Here is a 16961-nt window from a genome sequence, read left to right on the forward strand (position 1 = left end):
ATCTTCCGGTCCCTCCTTTGTGAATAGGGATATTCAATTCTTCCCAAGGTTTCCCCATGAGGGTGCGTGGGGGTGGGGGCTGGCAAATTCCAGCTTGGAGAACGACTACGCCCTGCTGGCTGGTTTAGTGCCCGCCATGGCTGGGTCTGCAGTCTTGGGAGTCAGAAGGTTGTGGGTTCGACACTCACTCACGCCAAAGACTGGAGCACAAAAAAAGAAATTGATGACGGCACTCGCGTTCTGCACTGAGGGGGTGCTACAGGGTCAGAAATTCGACCTTTCAGATGAGGCATTGAAGTGTTTACGCCTCACCGGTAGATGTAGAAAAGCCCCCACGGCAACATTTCAAAAAGGACGTTTTCCTGGCCAATAGTTATCCCTTGACCAATATCACAAAAACAGATTGCCTGTCAATGATCACTCTGCCTCGTGTGCGAGCTCTCGAAGCGCAAATTGGCCACCGCCTTTTCTACGAAGGGGGCTATTGGCTGTAAAGTGCCTTGGGGTGCCCTGAAGGTTGTGAAGGGTGCTACATAAATGTAATACTTCATTTTGGGACATCATTCCACTCAGCAGAGACGAGAGATTGGTACGTCGAGTGAACTTGGCTGGTCTGCAATTCTCAGCTTTGCCACTTGGTCCTTTGGGGAGCACAGTAGCTACTTTGGTCCTTTTGATCAAAGGCGGAGCGATCCCAGAATGTTGTCCGGCAGAAATGGGGGAAAAATAGGAGGAGAATGAATAATTGGGTCGAAGCGCGATTTGGGAAGTATAATCGCCGTTTCCTTTGTTGTCACTGGGTCAACAATCCTGGAACTCCCTCCCTCACAGCACTGTGGGTGTACCTACGTGTCGTGGGCCACAGCGGTTCGCGAAGGCTGCACACCACCACCTTCTGGGGCAACCAGGCAATAAAGGCTTGTTGCCAAACATACATAAACAGCAGCACAGTGGTTAGCACAGTTGCTTCACAACTCCAGGGTCCCAGGTTCGATTCCTGGCTTTGGTCGCTATCGGCGCGGAGTCTGCACGTTCTTCCGTGTCTGCGTGGATTTTCCTTCGGGTGCTCCGGTTTCCTCCCGCAGTCCAAAGACGTGTAGGTTAGGTGGATTGGCCATGCTAAATTGCCCTCCGTATCCAAAGAGGTTAGGAGAGGTTACTGAGATAGGGTGGAGGTGTGGGCTACAGTAGGGTGCACTTTCCAAGAGCCGGTGCAGGATAAACATAGGCCGGGACACCTCCCCATCCAAATAGCGAGGTGGGATCTCGCATGTCCACCACTCGCATCCATAAGATGCCACCTCTAACAGCAATACTCCCCCCCCCCCCCCCCCCCACACACACACACACCCCCACACAGACACAGCGAGAGAGAGAGAGAGCATCCAGCAAGGTCTCCTGCTTATACCTCTGGAGTACGACACAAATCCACAACCTTCTGGCTCCCCAAGAATGCAACCACTGTTAAGAGCATGCCCTATCCCGTGTTCCCAAGATAGAATCGTTGGAGGTAAACAGCTAATACAGAGTGTACGTACTGCATTTTGACTGGTTATGTGTGGGACAGCCTTTCAGTCCACTTCCCTCCGTCAATCAGTAATCTCAACTGATTCAGGTGAATAAATTTAGAACCTCAATTTCTTTTAAAGAAAAGCAGCCATTTTAGTAGCTATGACAACCAACAGACATCCCCCCCCCCCCCCCCCCCCCAACACTCCCTACCCCACAACTCAAGCTGGCTTCAGTTATACAGTCGCTTACTATTGATGTTGACATGCCCCTCCCTCCCCTCCCCACCATCTGAGGGAAGCGGAATTCTGTTTGCTGCCAAATTTGGGCGGGGGCGGGGAGGGGGGGGGGGGGGGAAGAGGAGGAGGCGGAGGAGGGGGGGAGGGGGCCGAATTATAACAGGATGTATACTTTAATCAAATTCCTTTCTGTAAGTCCAGGCAATCAACTTTACACTTAAGATTTTTATCTAACAAGCTTTGGCTGATTCTATTTTATCTTCTCCCTCGTGGGCCAGCTGTGTCCCCCAATTATAAAGACTAGGCCTCAGACACCCTAGGCTACTTCAGAAACCATGAATAATTTAGCCGTGAATAACACAAACCCACGAGGAGCAGGGAAACTCTTCCATACGGGCGCAGCAAAAAAAAAAAAAAAATTACCTCAAGAAGCTCCCATGAATTAAAGACCTTTGAGCAAATGGGAAACCGCGGTTCCGAAATTTTAAAATCCAAACAGGATTCAAAGGGAGGGGGGGGGGGGGGGGGGAAGAGAGAGAGAAGAGGCTGTTGGTTAAAATGCGCACATGGCCCCCTCTCTCCCTCTGGTTGGGCCTTCTGGTCATTAGGAAATAATGTTTTTACAGCTTTAATAGCTGTTCCGCAGACTCCAAATGCTAATTAAAAGGCCGTGTGTGTGTGTGTGTGTGTGTGTGTGTGACAGCTCAATAAAACGACAAGCATTTCGCAGCCCTCGTGAGTGAACTCGCGTGGGTGGTATTCCTTCTGTATTTAAGTGGGGGATGGTAACTAGTTAGTTCCCCCCCCCCCCCCCCCCCACCCCCTCCACCCCTCCACCCCCCCACCCCACCCGCCTTGGACAGCCATAACTAGGAGTGCATGAAGTGTTGGCCAGTGTCGACTTGAGAGATGAACAGACACTTCCAACACGGATGAAGGTTCAACTCAATTTCATTAACTATTTCTAACTAACTAACACACGATGACTGTGGGTCTAAATGGTGCTAACTTAAGCTAGAGGCCGAAGCCTTGTCCGAACCAGCTGATTCTCTCAGCACGTGGTGTAAGTCTGTGCTGGGCTGGATGAGTTCTTGTCACACTGAGAGGCAGCACCCAGAATGAGCGGGAACCGTGGTGCCCTCTGCCTTTATAGTGTGTGTGTTCTAACTGGTGATTGGCTGCGGTGTTTGTACATGTTGATTGGTCCCTGTGTGTGTCCGTCAGTGTGTGTCTGCACCATGATATACTGGTGTATATTATGACAGAGCAGAGGTGCCACCCGAACCATGAGGACCCAGAAAAATCGCTTCCCAACTGTTGCGCCTTCTATTGATCTGGGCCAAGGACGTCCACCTCATTTGCTGCCCCAGTAAGACTTTTTGGCCGATGTTTATTGCGGCCTTATTAGAGATGGCACCGGTGGAACTCTTTCAAGGCAGGTGGTTGCGGCTTTAAGCCCAACTCCCAGGCATCTTCCTGAATTTACACTTGGAACCGGGCTCGATCACTGTCAGTGTGTGAAGTTTGCACATTCTCCCCGTGTCGGAGCGGGTCTCAGTCCCACAACCCAAAAGATGTGCAGGGTCAGTCGGTGGATTGGCCAGGCTAAATTGGCTCTTCATTGGAAAATAAAATTTCAAAAACGTATTTTCCATGGAGCGCATTGGCGACGGCCTCTTATTTATCGCCCCCTGTTTTGGGGTCTCCCACAAAATGTAACTTGTTCACAATGTTAACAGAACAGGAGGAGCGGCCAAGGAAAGGCCAAGTGCTGTACGTCCCAGGGCAAGCGTATTTCCTTGACTCGCAAGGCCTCTGGTTCTCACAGGCAACTGAAGAAAGTGTCACATTATTGGCCAGCCTCAAGTGGGTGATGTTACATTCTTCCTTCCCTTCAACGCAAATATACCCGAGCATTGGTGAAACCCTAATGTGGGGTCTTCACCCGAAGACTATAAAGAGATGGTGTTCGCTAGGCGCCAAGTACAGCACACCTAATCTGGGCCCTGCTGCTTGCAACCTAGACGTCATGGTGTACTCTCACTGTACTATTGATGGACAGTAGTTTAAGATACACTCCCGTCAAGGTGCAAGACATCATATCGTAACAGGCTGCAGGTACATTCCGTGTCATTGAGCCGGCAGGGTGTAAACAGAGGTGGAGAGGAAGGAAATAACTTGAATAATGGCAGACTCCGCCGTTGGCCACAGAGTTCGGAGGTCATGGAGAGGCTCAGTTGAGAAATGAGACTTTGCGAAATTTAAAATCGCACGCGAATATTGGGCCAATGGAATCCTTCAAAAAAGGGCACCTTCTCAATGCCTTGGTGGGGTAATTCTTACCCTCGATTTCAAATCCTCCACAGCCTCAACCCTCTCCATCTCTCTAATCTCCTCCAGCCCCACAACCCACTGTATTCTTCCCATTCTGACCTCCCGCACACCACCAACTTTCATTGCTCCATCAATGGGGAGGGGGGTGGGGGCTGTTCGGCCCCTAGTTGCTTCGGGCCTTAAACTCCGAATGTCTCTCCTCAGAGTCTCTCTCCCCTGCTATCCCTTCTCATAGCTACTCCCACGCCCCCATCAGACACACTCACGTGAAGCGTCTAGGCGCTCTCTAAATGCAGGCTGCTGCCGCTTTTGGGTGCACTGACCCAATTAGAAGGCGCCAGGATAGACTGCCAGCCTGCGCCGAGTTATTGAGCAGAGATGGCCGTTCCAACTTCCCAACTCAAAAGCTGCAAAAGGGGCAACGTCCTGTGCCCAATATTCCAGATGGTCAATGATTAAGCATGATTTCTTCGTTTCGGGCATGATCACAATTGCAGGACAAGAACTGTAGTGCAGTGCACGAGAGAGAGAGATTTCTTTCATTTATCTGGCACGTTCACAAACTCAGGACACCTAGCAGAAGTCTCCAGCTGCCCGGTGGGATCTTTTTACATCTACCCAAGACTGGGACAGACCCGATCTCGGATTAATGCCTCCCCTGAAAGACAGCACCCCCAAAAGCGTAGCACTCCCGCAGTCCTGCACTGGCTGCGTTAGCCTGGATTCAGTGCTCGAATCACTGAAATTGGACTCGGGTCCATGGCCTCCTGATTCAACGTGCTACCTGGGAGCATTACTGCCCCCGCCTATCCCAGCAATCGACTGAAATCTCAGAGAAATGGCACAGTCCCCCTCAGAAGTCATCAGCAGCCGGGGAGGGGGGGGGGAAGAGAACTTTCTATCAGCACATTCTCAGACAGGCACAAACACTTCAATAAGTAAAGCAGGCGGACCACTGCTAACAAGCGGACCATTGCTCACGCGACCAGCAACTTCTGTTGGTCCGAATTTCAAATAATCAGCACGATAAGCTTCTGTGCAGCTATAGGCCTCGTTAAAACCCCCAGGAATGTCCTTGTTGGAGAAAACACCAGCTGGCCAGCAGCACGTAATGCAAACCCAGTGAAATGCCGGCTGTCTTTTGAGCTACTTTTAGCCGTACTTTAGCGATTTACACATCCTTCTGTCAAGAGCCTTCAGTTAGCACAGAAATCAGGGAGTATTGTACTGGAAGCGGGTGCTGCACTGGCTACCTTATAGCGGCGATGTTAAACCGATATCGCCGTCGGCTTGCTTGGATGGATGTATTCGATCCCGTGACACTATTTTGAAAAGGAGAGGGAGTTTTCCCACAGCGCCCTGGCCAATATTTAATCCCTGAAACAACATCACTGGCTGCAAAGCACTTTTGGGATGGTCCGGTGCCACGGTATTAAAAAGGCTTTCTTTTTATTCTGGTGATGGGCAGTCGCCTCTGCATTTTATCCAGGTCTCTGGATTACTAATCCAGTAGTTGCGCTATTATGCTACAGCCCTAATAAAGTCAGCAGCAAATCCAAAGCAAACATGGCAGATGGGGCATCGTGAGTGGTGTTCTTACAGGGAGGGGATCAGTCCAAGGGGGAAGTCGATGAGGAGTCTTGTAGCTGTGGGGAAGAAGCTGTTCCCATGGGCAGCACGGTCGCACACGTGGCTAGCACGGTGGCTTCACAGTGCCAGGGTCCCAGGTTCGATTCCCGGCTGTGCGGAGTCTGCACGTTCTCCCAGTGTCTACGTGGGTTTCCTCCGGGTGCTCCGGTTTCCTCCCACAGTCCAAAGACGGGCAGGTTGGGTGGATTGGCCATGATAAATTGCCCTTAATGTCCCAAAAAAACGATTAGGAGGGGTTATTGGGTTATGGAGATAGGGTTAGCTTAAGTGGGTCGGTGCAGACACGATGGGCCGAATGGCCTCCTTCTGCACTGTATGTTCTGTGTATCTATGTGTATACAATAAGAAACACAACCAGGTGGCACGGTAGCACAGTGGTCAGCACTGTTACTTCACAGCGTCAGGGTCCCAGGTTTGATTCCCGGCTTGGGTCTGTGCGGAGTCTGCACGTTCTCCCCGTGTCTGCGTGGGTTTCCTCCGACAAGTCCCGAAAGACGTGCTTGCTAGGTGAATTGGACATTCTGAATTCTCCCTCTGTGTACCTGAGCAGGCGCCGGAATGTGGCGACGAGGGGCTTTTGACAGTAGCTTCATTGCAATGTTAATGTGAGCCGACTTGTGACAATAAAGATTATTATTAAGCCCAATTCTGACAGCATCCAGCATTGGTCCCACGGTTCACCGCCAACTAGAAACATTGCCCAACTAAATTCAATTTTCGGGGCGCGGCCATCACATTTATCCCCATCCCTAAACTCCCTTGAGAAAGTGGTGGGGAGCTGCCATAGTGAACGGCGGTCGTCCATGCGGTGTAGGCACACCCTCTGTGCTGTTAGGGCGGGAGTTCTGGGATATTGATCCAGCAACAGTGAAGGAGCAGGAGAAGATTTCCAAGTCAGGATGGTGAGTGACTTGGAGGGGAACCTCCAGGTGGTGGGGTTCCCTTGTCTGTTACCCTTGTCCCTCTGGATGGCAGTGGTCATAGGTTTGGAAGGTGCTGCCCGAGGAGCCTTGGTGAGTTACTGCAGTGCATCATGCAGTTGGTACACACGGCTGCTACTGTGCGTCAGTGGTGGAGGGAGTGAATGTCGGAGGTGGTGAGCGTTACGTTCTGGTGCTTGGCCGGTAGGATTGATGCACAGCAGTACGCCTCGTCCTTGACTCAAGTGTTCCAATATAAAATAAATGCGTGGTTGAGGTAACTCTGAGAAATATATTACAAACTGCTAATGCTGATAAATTATCCTCGAGCTACTGCAAGTATGACTATCCACTAACACGAGTATCTCCCAACTCCTCGAGGTACAGTCACGTGGTAGCTTTACACTGCCACCTGCTGGTCGGAGGTCGTTTACAACTTTACATTATTATATACACATGATTGCTTATGCATATCATCACAGTGAGGGAGATACAAAACAAGCAGGACTGCTTTGTCCTGGATGGTGTCGAGCTTCTGGAGTGTTGCTGCAGCTGCACTCATCCAGGCAAGTGGGAAGTATTCCATTGCACTTGTGCCTTGTAGATGGTGGGCAGCCTTTGGGGAGTCAGAAGATGTGTTCCTTGCCACACGATTCCTAGTCTCTGACCTTACCGCAGATTACATGGCGGAGGGCAGTGATGTGCGACTGGCAGGAACGGGCAAATGGACAGGTGCATCTTCTCGGATGCCTATGCCACAGAGTCCCTTCCATCATACCTTTTAAGAACAGCGAACCAACGTGCTGAGCACACGTTAGAATGCGTTTGCCGATGGAGTAACTACCCACACAAGGGCAGAGAAACAGCTTCAGTCTCTGTAGTGAAGATAGCCATGAAATCTAGCTATTTATTGAAAAACACCTTTCACTAAAGCCTAATAGAGACAAGTAACAAACCACATTTCTGGTTCTGCTTAATTAAGTGCAGTGGTCCAAGTGTCGAATGTGTGTTGCGCTGGGCCGTGGCGAGTACGTCTATAATTGCATTGCCTATTGCAATGTTTTTATTCTGAAATGGTGCCCCAATACAGGCCGGTTTCAGGTCACTGATGCAATGGGGGTTTCAGAGGTCTTAGCCAGGGAAAGGTCCGAAATATCCATGTCTACTAGCTCCAGGGGATTGGGCAGGAAGCCAGCAACAGGAGTGCAAAAACGGCAAAGGAACAGAGAACAAGAGTCAGGCCTGAGCTTCTGACTAACGAGGGACAGCAGCACACAACCCAAACAATACTGACGCGGGGAGCCATTCAGTGGGAGGTCAGATTTGAAATCGAGAGGTCCCAGGGGCGCAGAGAGCTGCATGTCACCTGTCAGGGTAGCGTGCTGCCTCAAAGACCAGCGGAGCACTGCCGTGTTTGGCAGATCATTTGACTATGAACCTGCGAATCTCCAGTTCCAATTCAGGCAAAACGGAGTCAGACCGAGGGGAGGGACTTTCAGCCCGCTCCTCGCGGCAGGCTTCGCCACTGGCCGCCCGCGGGGTCTTCACAACAATCCCTCTCTTGCCAGACGGGACTTACCACTGGTGTGACGTTGGCCCCCCTCCCCATGCTTGGGAAAGTATAACTCCACCCAGGCTGCTGCAGTTCCTCTTCAGGAGGAGCGCAATCATTTGGAAAATCCCAAGAACGACGTTGAGTTTGTCCCAAAGCTCTTTATAGCTAATGAAGTGTAGGTACTGTTGCAATATAGGAACGGTGGCAGCCGAATTGCGCACAGCGACATCCCACAAACAGCAATTTACATAGAATAAGGAGGCCATTCGGCCCATCGAGTCTGCACCGGCTCTTGGAAAGAGCACCCTACCCAAGGTTAACACCTCCACCCTATCCCCAGAACTCAGTAACCCCACCCAACACTAAGGGCAATTTTGGACACTAAGGGCAATTTAGCGTGGCCAATCCACCTAACCTGCACATCTTTGGACTGTGGGAGGAAACCGGAGCACCCGGAGGAAACCCACGCACACACGGGGAGGATGTGCAGACTCCGCACAGACAGTGACCCAAGCCGGAATCGAACCTGGGACCCTGGAGCTGTGAAGCGATTGTGCTATCCACAATGCTACCGTGCTGCCACAATGTCAGTTGTTTGTCTCTGAATTAGTGCCATGGGATCTTCAATGCCCAGCTGAGGGGGCAGCTGGCGCCTTTGGTTTAATGTCTTATCCAAAAGACTGGTATCCCGAAAGTCAAAACATTCCTTTTGTTTTTAAAAATAAATAAATTTAAGAGTACCCAATTATTTTTTTCCCCCAATTAAGGGGCAATGTAGCGTGGCCAATCCACCAGACTCGATGGGCCAAATGGCCTTCTTCTGCACGGTAAATTCTACAATTCTATCAACCTGCACGTCTTCTGGGTTGTGGGGGGGCGAGACCCACACAGATACGGGGAGAATGTGCAAACTCCACACGGACAGTGACCCGGGTCCGGGATTGAACCCGGGTCCGGGATTGAACCCGGGTCCGGGATTGAACCCGGGTCCTCAGTGCCGCACAAACCACTGCCTCACTGCGCCACCCAAGTCAAAACATTCCACCAGTCCACACTAACCTTCAATGCCATCAGGAGAGCACATCGCACCTGCCAAGGGAAGCTCCCATCACCTTTCCTGCCTGGACTAGCAAAGAATTGCACCTATAGCTCCTGGACAGCCTTTTACACAAAGCAGCTTTCTGGATTGTTGACTAACGCCATTCATCATTCTCCACACACACATACACACACACACACACAACCCTCACCCCATACCATCACACATCTCCTGACACAGCTGACAGCTGAACTCCCCGATCAGAGAAACTGTGGGAGTTTCAGCACCGACAGCGAGAGTTCTGATGGATTTACGAGACGGCCTGCTTGGAGGGGGAAAGTGAACGAGGCCTTTTCCACTAGGCCGCAGTGCTGACAATGTTCTCTCCACCCCCCCCCAGCCCCCACCCTGCCTGGTGTCAACATCTGGTTGCAGCTCTTTTGTTGGGCTGCTTGTTGAACAATTATTTACTCTTGTGCTGGCTACACAGCTAAGGGTCAACATTCAAAAGGCTTGCATCAATGACAAGCGAAAGGCTTTCAAACAAAAAAATGGAGGGCAAACAGACTGGCACAGTATGGGGCGCAAACAGAGACTCCCACTAGACAGGAAAGGAAAGGAGAGAGAGAACAAAATAATCACAATGACTTTAAACAACCCCGGTGGCTTGCGTTGGCAAAAACAAAAAAGGGCATGATTAAAAATAGGAGAACGACATTCTAAAGTGAAAATAAAAATATTTTCGAGTTAAAACCTTTTTTCTTTGAAGAAAATTGCTGAACCTAAAAGATTTTAAAACAGGAAGCTCTGGGGAAACTCTCCAGGTCGGACATCTCGCTGCACGAGGAGTCACAGTCAACTCTTGCTTTTCTTGCCGTAGAGGCCTACCTGGCTTCCCCAGCGCTTTGTTATTCCAGCGACCCCAGTATTTTGCTTTCATTTTAAACGAAAAGTATTTGTTGGGTTTTCCTTCCAATTTTCTCTTGCCCCCCCCCCCTCTAGATGCTGCTGGGGTTTGACATCTGTGGGCTGGGTTTTCTCAGCCCTATCGTCAGGCACAGTGTGGGACAAAAAAAAGGCCCAGGAGCAGCAGGATGTGATAATGGAAGGTAACTGAGCGAGACAGGGTGCTTCAAAACAGGGGCTCCCCTCTCTCCCCACCATTTCAACGACATTTGTTTTTGCAGCCAACCCAACGTGCCGGGGAGGGGAGCCCCTCGACAAGACGGCCTGCACCAGAGCACAAGGCGGTCAAGGAAGGCCTTGTGCTTTCCTGGACTGCTGCGCCCCTCCCCTCCCAGTCGGCTGCCTCTTAGCAACTAAGAGTCTCCCTTGCCACCTGCGGGAATCTGGAGGCCAAGTCGAAAATCCCGGTAGGCCTCAGGTGGCTATTACCGAGCTGAATTGGCTACCTGCCGTGTGATGGTGGGGGCCTCACTCGCCTTTGGAGAAGTGGCCTGGGGGCGGCACTAGTTTGGGGGGGTGGGGGGGGTGCCAGCTAATTGCCGGCCAGTGGCAGTATTTCTCATGCCCACCTGTTTCTTGCCCAACCCTGGTGGCCGGGGGGTAGAATTAGAGGCCCACATCACCGATATGGACCACTTGGCTGATTGAGGCCTCTGCGTCTGCTGCATTTGAGGCAATCCTATCGAACTGTCTTTTGCCTCTCCAAGAGATTGTTCTTGGGAGACTCGATCCAGACAGCAGGCATCTGGCAGACTACTCGACCAGAACGACCAATTTTGCTCTTTGTCTATGATCGCCTCTTTTCCAGCGTGATCAACTGGAGTTACTTCCACCGATTATTTAAATTACAACTTGGGGACAGGGGGGAAGACAACAGCGACCGATATTCACCTTGCTTACCTGTAGGCTCTGACTCCTTAAACCGCCACTCAGCTGAATTTGCCTCAACCCAGTGCAGTGTTTGATTATGCCCGTCTGGGAGCAGATCTATGCTCCCTGTGCTTGATTGGCTAAGCCTGGGCACAGACTCAGAGCAAAGTCAAGAGACGCCACAGAGGTCAAGCGGTGAGCAGGAGCATGTGGACATTTCGCGATTATGGAGATATTTGAGAACTCTTGTAAATAAGCCTGCTGCCCACTTGAAACTAGCGTCATCTCCACATTGCTTGGAGATATACAAAATATACAACAAACGGCATCAAACCCGGAACTGGCTCAGGCCTTTCAATGGAGGAAACAGGCACCAATGGCAATTACCATTGATATGGTCCTCATCCCCATGGACCTGCATCAGCCTCTCTACACTGCTGTTAGTCTGGATCACAGGCCTATGCAGAGGTGGAGGTTCACTTGAAGACATCAAGCGCTTGCACAAGCACTGTGCCAGGCAGAATCTCCAATCTCCTGTACAAATGGAGCCCCCAGTGGATTCCTGCCCTTAAACATCTGGAAAATAAATCTGGAAACACAAAGGATCTCAAAAAGTTTTTGAACGGCAAGTTAAGCAAGACATCTCACGCTGCGTCTACGCAAGTGGTATCTTACACCGCCACGGTGCTGCCGTCAGTCTGAAGAGACATCCTGCCTTTTCAGATAATTGCGCAATGCCCCGTATGAATTTTGGTGCCAGTACGTGGGTCGTACCACGCAGCGGCTGACCGCTCAGATTAAACAGTATGTTCTTTCGGGTGCCCGTTACAGGCAGAGTGCTCACCTAGTCCGTGCTTGCAAAACCGAAAATAAAACGTCTCTTTTAGACGCGATTCTGTAATTGGGCAGCACCTGCTGAACAATCCCGAGTGCGCTAACAACCAATTTAAGATAATTAGTCAAGCTTGTATTGTGTCTTATTTACTTATTACCAATTCATTTTTTTCCCCAATTAAGGGGCAATTTAGCGTGGCCAATCCACCTACTCTGCACAATTTTGGGTTGTGGGGGTCAGATCCATGCAGACACGAGGAGAATTTGCAAACTCCACACGGAGGGTGACCCGGGGCCAGGATCGAACCCGGGTCCTCGGCGCAGTGAGGCAGCAGTGCTAACCACTGCGCCACCAGCCGCCAATGTCTCATTTACACTTGCTCAAAGTGATATACATTCAGACACAGGGACCCATTCACTGCAACAAAAGGAACCCGTTGAAGCTTTGCGCCTTTTTTGGAATTACAAAAGAATTTGGCGAGCCCGATTGTTCCCCCATTGATTGCCTTTCCCCCAGCAGTAGAGGTAGTTGGTGATAGTTTTACGTATCCTGATCAGTGCATGTTGAAAAACTTCGGCAACATGCCCTTTGAGAGCAGCCATCCCCAATCCAGCACGGTTGACCTCTCAATTGGGGCTAGTTTTACGTATCCTGATCAGTGCATGTTGAAAAACTTCGGCAACATGCCCTTTGAGAGCGGCCATCCCCACTCCAGCATGGTTGACCTCTAAATTGGGGCTGGTTTAGCACAGGGCTAAATCGCTGGCTTTTAAAGCAGACCAAGGCAGGCCAGCAGCACGGTTCAATTCCCGCACCAGACTCCCCGAACAGAAGCCGGAATGTGGCGACTAGGGGCTTTTCACAGTAACTTCATTTGAAGCCTACTTGTGACAATAAGTGATTTTCATTTCATTTCATTGTTCACTGGTGTGCCTTGGGAAAACTCTCAATTGTAGCGCTCCCTTCCCGGCAAGACGGAATAAAAGCCAAACGTTCCTGGAGATACAAAATTAAAGAGACAGCGCTGGATAAACTCAGCCTATCCGGCCGCGTTTGTGGAGAGGGAAACACCAGAGTTAACGTCAAATCCAGTCGGACACCTCTCCAGTTCCGATACGGATATTGGACTCGAAACGAGAACGCCGTTTCTGTCTCCGGAGTGTCTGTCTAATCTGCTGAGCTTTTCCGGAACTTTATACTTCCCAATATCCAAAAAAACAAACAAACAGGAAAGACGGCCCTACGCAGAGAATGAACGAACAATGCCTCCTCAAGGAACCGAGGGCCCGGCTTCGATCCTGGCCCCGGGTCGCAGATGGTGGGGAGTTTGAACCGGGTTCGATCCCAGCCCCGTGTCTGCGTGGCCCTCAACCCCACAACCCAGAAAGATGTGCAGGGTAGGTGGATTGGCCACGCTAAATTGCCCCGTAATTGGGGGGGGGGGGGGAAAAAAGAAATCTAAATTAAAAAGAGAGCATGAACGAACGAACAAGCTCCAAGTGGACCGGGCATCAAGCGTGGCACTTGCCAAAGCTATGCCATGCTGGGCAGCACCCCCCTCCCCCACCAACTTAAATCCCGGGGGCACAAATAAGTTGCTTTTATTTTAAACATGCTGAAGATCATGTCTGACTGCAAAGATTCCTCACAGCCCCAACTCAAGTGAAAAATAACCAGTGCGCCTGGAAATAGATATTCATAAAATAGCACCGGCGAAGTGTGGGGGGGGGGGGGGGGGGGGGGGGGGGGTAGGAAGAGGAGTGAGAGTAACTCGATACTGTAAGTTACTCAATCATCATGCCCAATTGAAGCATTCCCTTTTTTCTTGCTAAATAAATGGGGAAATTTAATATTGCCTGTTTGGCAAGCAACTGCTGTGGCTAACCTCACTGTACGTGGAAATTTAATAGCCCAATTAAACTTTTAAAATAAGAGGCGCAGGAGGCAAAGGCAACGGCGAGTGTGAAGCGGAATCGACTGGAAAGAGCCAAGAGTACAGCGAGCAAAATCGATTCAATTATTGCAAAAAAGGGCACCAAATTAGTGATGGGCGATTGGGACCCCGCTCCCTGTTCAGCGGAATCAGGGTTCGGGACCAGGCAGTGTGGGTTTGACGGACACATAAAGGCTTCCCTTCAGCGTCCAACCAGTTAGGTTCGCTGATCGATCGGTTAATGGCACAGTCTGGATGGGCTGAATGGCCCCTCCTCCGTGCAAGTCGGCACAGGTCTGCAGTCCCGATCGATACCCTGACGGAGCGCGTTGGTCACCCAATGATTAGTCTCAGTGGCCCCGGTACGAGAGCTGAACCGAAGTAGTCGGCACAGGTTTGCAGTCCCGATCGATACCCTGACGGAGAGCGCCCGGAAGGTGCGCCAAGCTGGAGGTGAGGGGTCAAGGGGGACGCTCTCTCTCGTCATCCATGGTATATTCCACAGCCTGACACTCATAATAATAATAACTTATTGTCTCAAGTAGGCTTCAATGAAGTTACTGTGAAAAGCCCCTAGTCACCACATTCCGGCGCCTGTTCGGGGAGGCTGGTACGGGAATTGATCCCGCGCTGCTGGCCTTGTTCTGCATTCCAAGGCAGATGTTTAGCCCACTGTGCTAAACCAGCCCCATGGGCGCTCGGATAAAGAGAGTGGAGAGCAACAGCCGGCAACACTGAAAACTACCTCGGCAGGAATACCCCTGGAGAAGGTGGGGTAATGGGATGGAGGAAGGGGAAAGGGGCTGGGGGGGGGGGGGGGGGGGGGGGGGGGGTGGGGGGGGAACCTTCTAAAAATAACAGCCCCATGGCAAACAGAAAAGAAATTTCACGATGTCAATCGCCGTTCAGCGGTTGCACTCTCGCCTTAAGGTAATGGGTTACCCTCAAGGCCATGGGCCCCAAATTCCCCTTCCGAAGCCTCGAGCACATAATCCAGGCTGACTCTCCGGGCCCAGCGTGCGCGGCACTGTCGGAGGTGCTGTCATTCCATCGAGACATTGGACTGAGGTGCCGCACCGGCCCTCCCAGGCGATCCCGGCGCCCTGCGAGCAGGAGTACTCTCCCCAGCGTCCCAGCCAATTCCCTCATCCAACACTCAAAAAAGGAAGCCAGGCAGTCTGGTCACTTATCTCAATGCTGCGATGGTATTGTGCTGTGTAGAGAACAGGATTCAGGAGCTGTGCTTCCGACAAAAGTACTTTGCTGGCTGTGAACTGCTTTGGGGATGCCACGGAAGGCCCGATATAAAATTAATGCAAGGATGACTAAGGCAAGCTTTTTCTTCAGCCAAGGGCCCACCCTCTTGACAGGCAACACGCCGGTCTCAAAAAAGCTTCTGCTGACAGATGCTGGCTAATTCAATTAAGAGCTAAGCAACTCAAAAGCACCTGCACATTCACACAATCCAGTTAACGCGCTTGCTTTTGACAGGCCAAATATTGTTGGCACGAGGTGGTTGTAAATCTTTTGATACGCGGCCAAAACAAGGAGCTGTGCCAAGAGGCCCGCTCCCTGAGTGTTCTTTGAAAGCTCAATTTGGGCTCCTGCCAAACATCAGAGTTTCAATTTCATACTAACAGATGGCAGCTATTACGACGTCTAGTTTGTGGTACAGTTACACTAATAACCTCTCCACTTTGTCAAGTAAAATGCTACTTGCTATCTCTCATCGCTCTCGCTCCCCCGCCACCACCACCACCACACCCTTAAATGCTTAACCCATTGGCGACCAGCTTAACTCTCTACAGCACATCTTAAACCCCCTTCATTTCGGTGCAGCAACCTCCTCAGGGACGGACGTTAGAGATTCCGGAATTTCACATCCTTGCCATTAGGAGTTCTAGCAAGGGCTCTGACAAAAGTGGAATCCTACCGCACCCAATCAAGTGCATGCCGATGTAACACAACACTGGCCAGCTCTTTGCAACAGAGGCATTGTAAGGATTCAACTCTTGCCAATTGCAATGAAATCAATGCATGGAATCGAGATGTCTTACCTGTTTGAACTGTTCGTCATAACCCCAATCGTGGTGGCTAGCGGGTGATTTTGAATGCGCTTGACTTGGCGAAATGGGCTGACTGCTGCCTTGCCGTTGGGATTGTCCACTTACAGATGCATGATGGGCAGGGGGAGGTCTTTGAGTCGGTAGTACAGCAGCAGCCTGTTTCCTGAGATACTCTATGTCCTCCTCCTCCTCCTCCTCCACCTCTTCCTCCTCATCTTCGTCCTCCTCGTCAAGGTCTCCCCTCGCCGCTTCCTCGTCCTCCAGCTCACTGGCGGGATCTTCCTCTTCGAAGGCATCATCCTCTGCGTCAGAGTCCATGCTGCTCTTGTCGGTCACCCGAGGGAGTCCAGGCACAGCCGGCAACGGCCTGGCCAAGCCGGTGACCAGCGACCCCGGCGGAGATCTGGAGGAGGCGGCGGCCAGCGCAGCCTGCTGAGCGGCAAGCTGCTGAGCGTAGAAAATGTGGGCGTTTCGGATCTCCCGGTCCTTCCTCTCCCTGCCCTCCATCTCCAGCCGGGCTTGCTGCTGTCTTTGCAAATGTTCCATCACAGCTTCCAACTTCATTCCCTGATGATGAAACTGAGAGTTTCCCGTCAGGACCAGGTTTAACTCTTCTCCGGTTGACAAGCCAGGCTGCCAAAAAAAAAACAAAGGGGTGAAAATGAGCCACTCTTTGGCATCTTTGACAGTATGATTTATAAATGGGTGCCATTTGACACACTTCCTTCTTCACATTCACGCAACCTAGCCCCATTGAATGCTTCAAATAGAGATTGTTTTTAATCCTTGTCCTGTGCTCTCCCCAATAGGGAAAATAGCAGGAACGCATCAAACATCCCAATTCGCCCCTCAAATCACCTGTTGCACTCCCATGAATTCAGAAACCTGTAAACTGTAGTCGAAAAGTGGAAATTCCACAGTTATGTCTCTTTACTCTCCCCATGACACGTGGGCCCATCTCTGGCAACATCAACATTTGTTGCACCTCGAGCTAAATGGCTTGCTTGGCCATTTCAAGATGGAAGTCCAGAGCTTTTTAAAAATA

General features: G+C 51.0%; 1 protein-coding gene across 1 annotated transcript in view; it reads right to left on the reverse strand.

Annotated features, from left to right (window-relative positions):
* Nucleotides 1–16550, reverse strand: part of LOC119956748 (AT-rich interactive domain-containing protein 3B-like) — a 184461-nt gene extending 167911 nt beyond the window's left edge. Inside the window, 1 exon segment of the mRNA XM_038784098.1 lies at nt 15908–16550. Coding sequence (XP_038640026.1) covers nt 15908–16480 — 573 coding nt within the window. The 5' untranslated portion in view covers nt 16481–16550.
* Between the last annotated feature and the right edge of the window lie 411 nt (nt 16551–16961).

This window comes from Scyliorhinus canicula, chromosome 24 (genome assembly GCF_902713615.1).
Source record: "Scyliorhinus canicula chromosome 24, sScyCan1.1, whole genome shotgun sequence".
In the NCBI taxonomy this organism is placed as follows: Eukaryota; Metazoa; Chordata; class Chondrichthyes; order Carcharhiniformes; family Scyliorhinidae; genus Scyliorhinus; species Scyliorhinus canicula.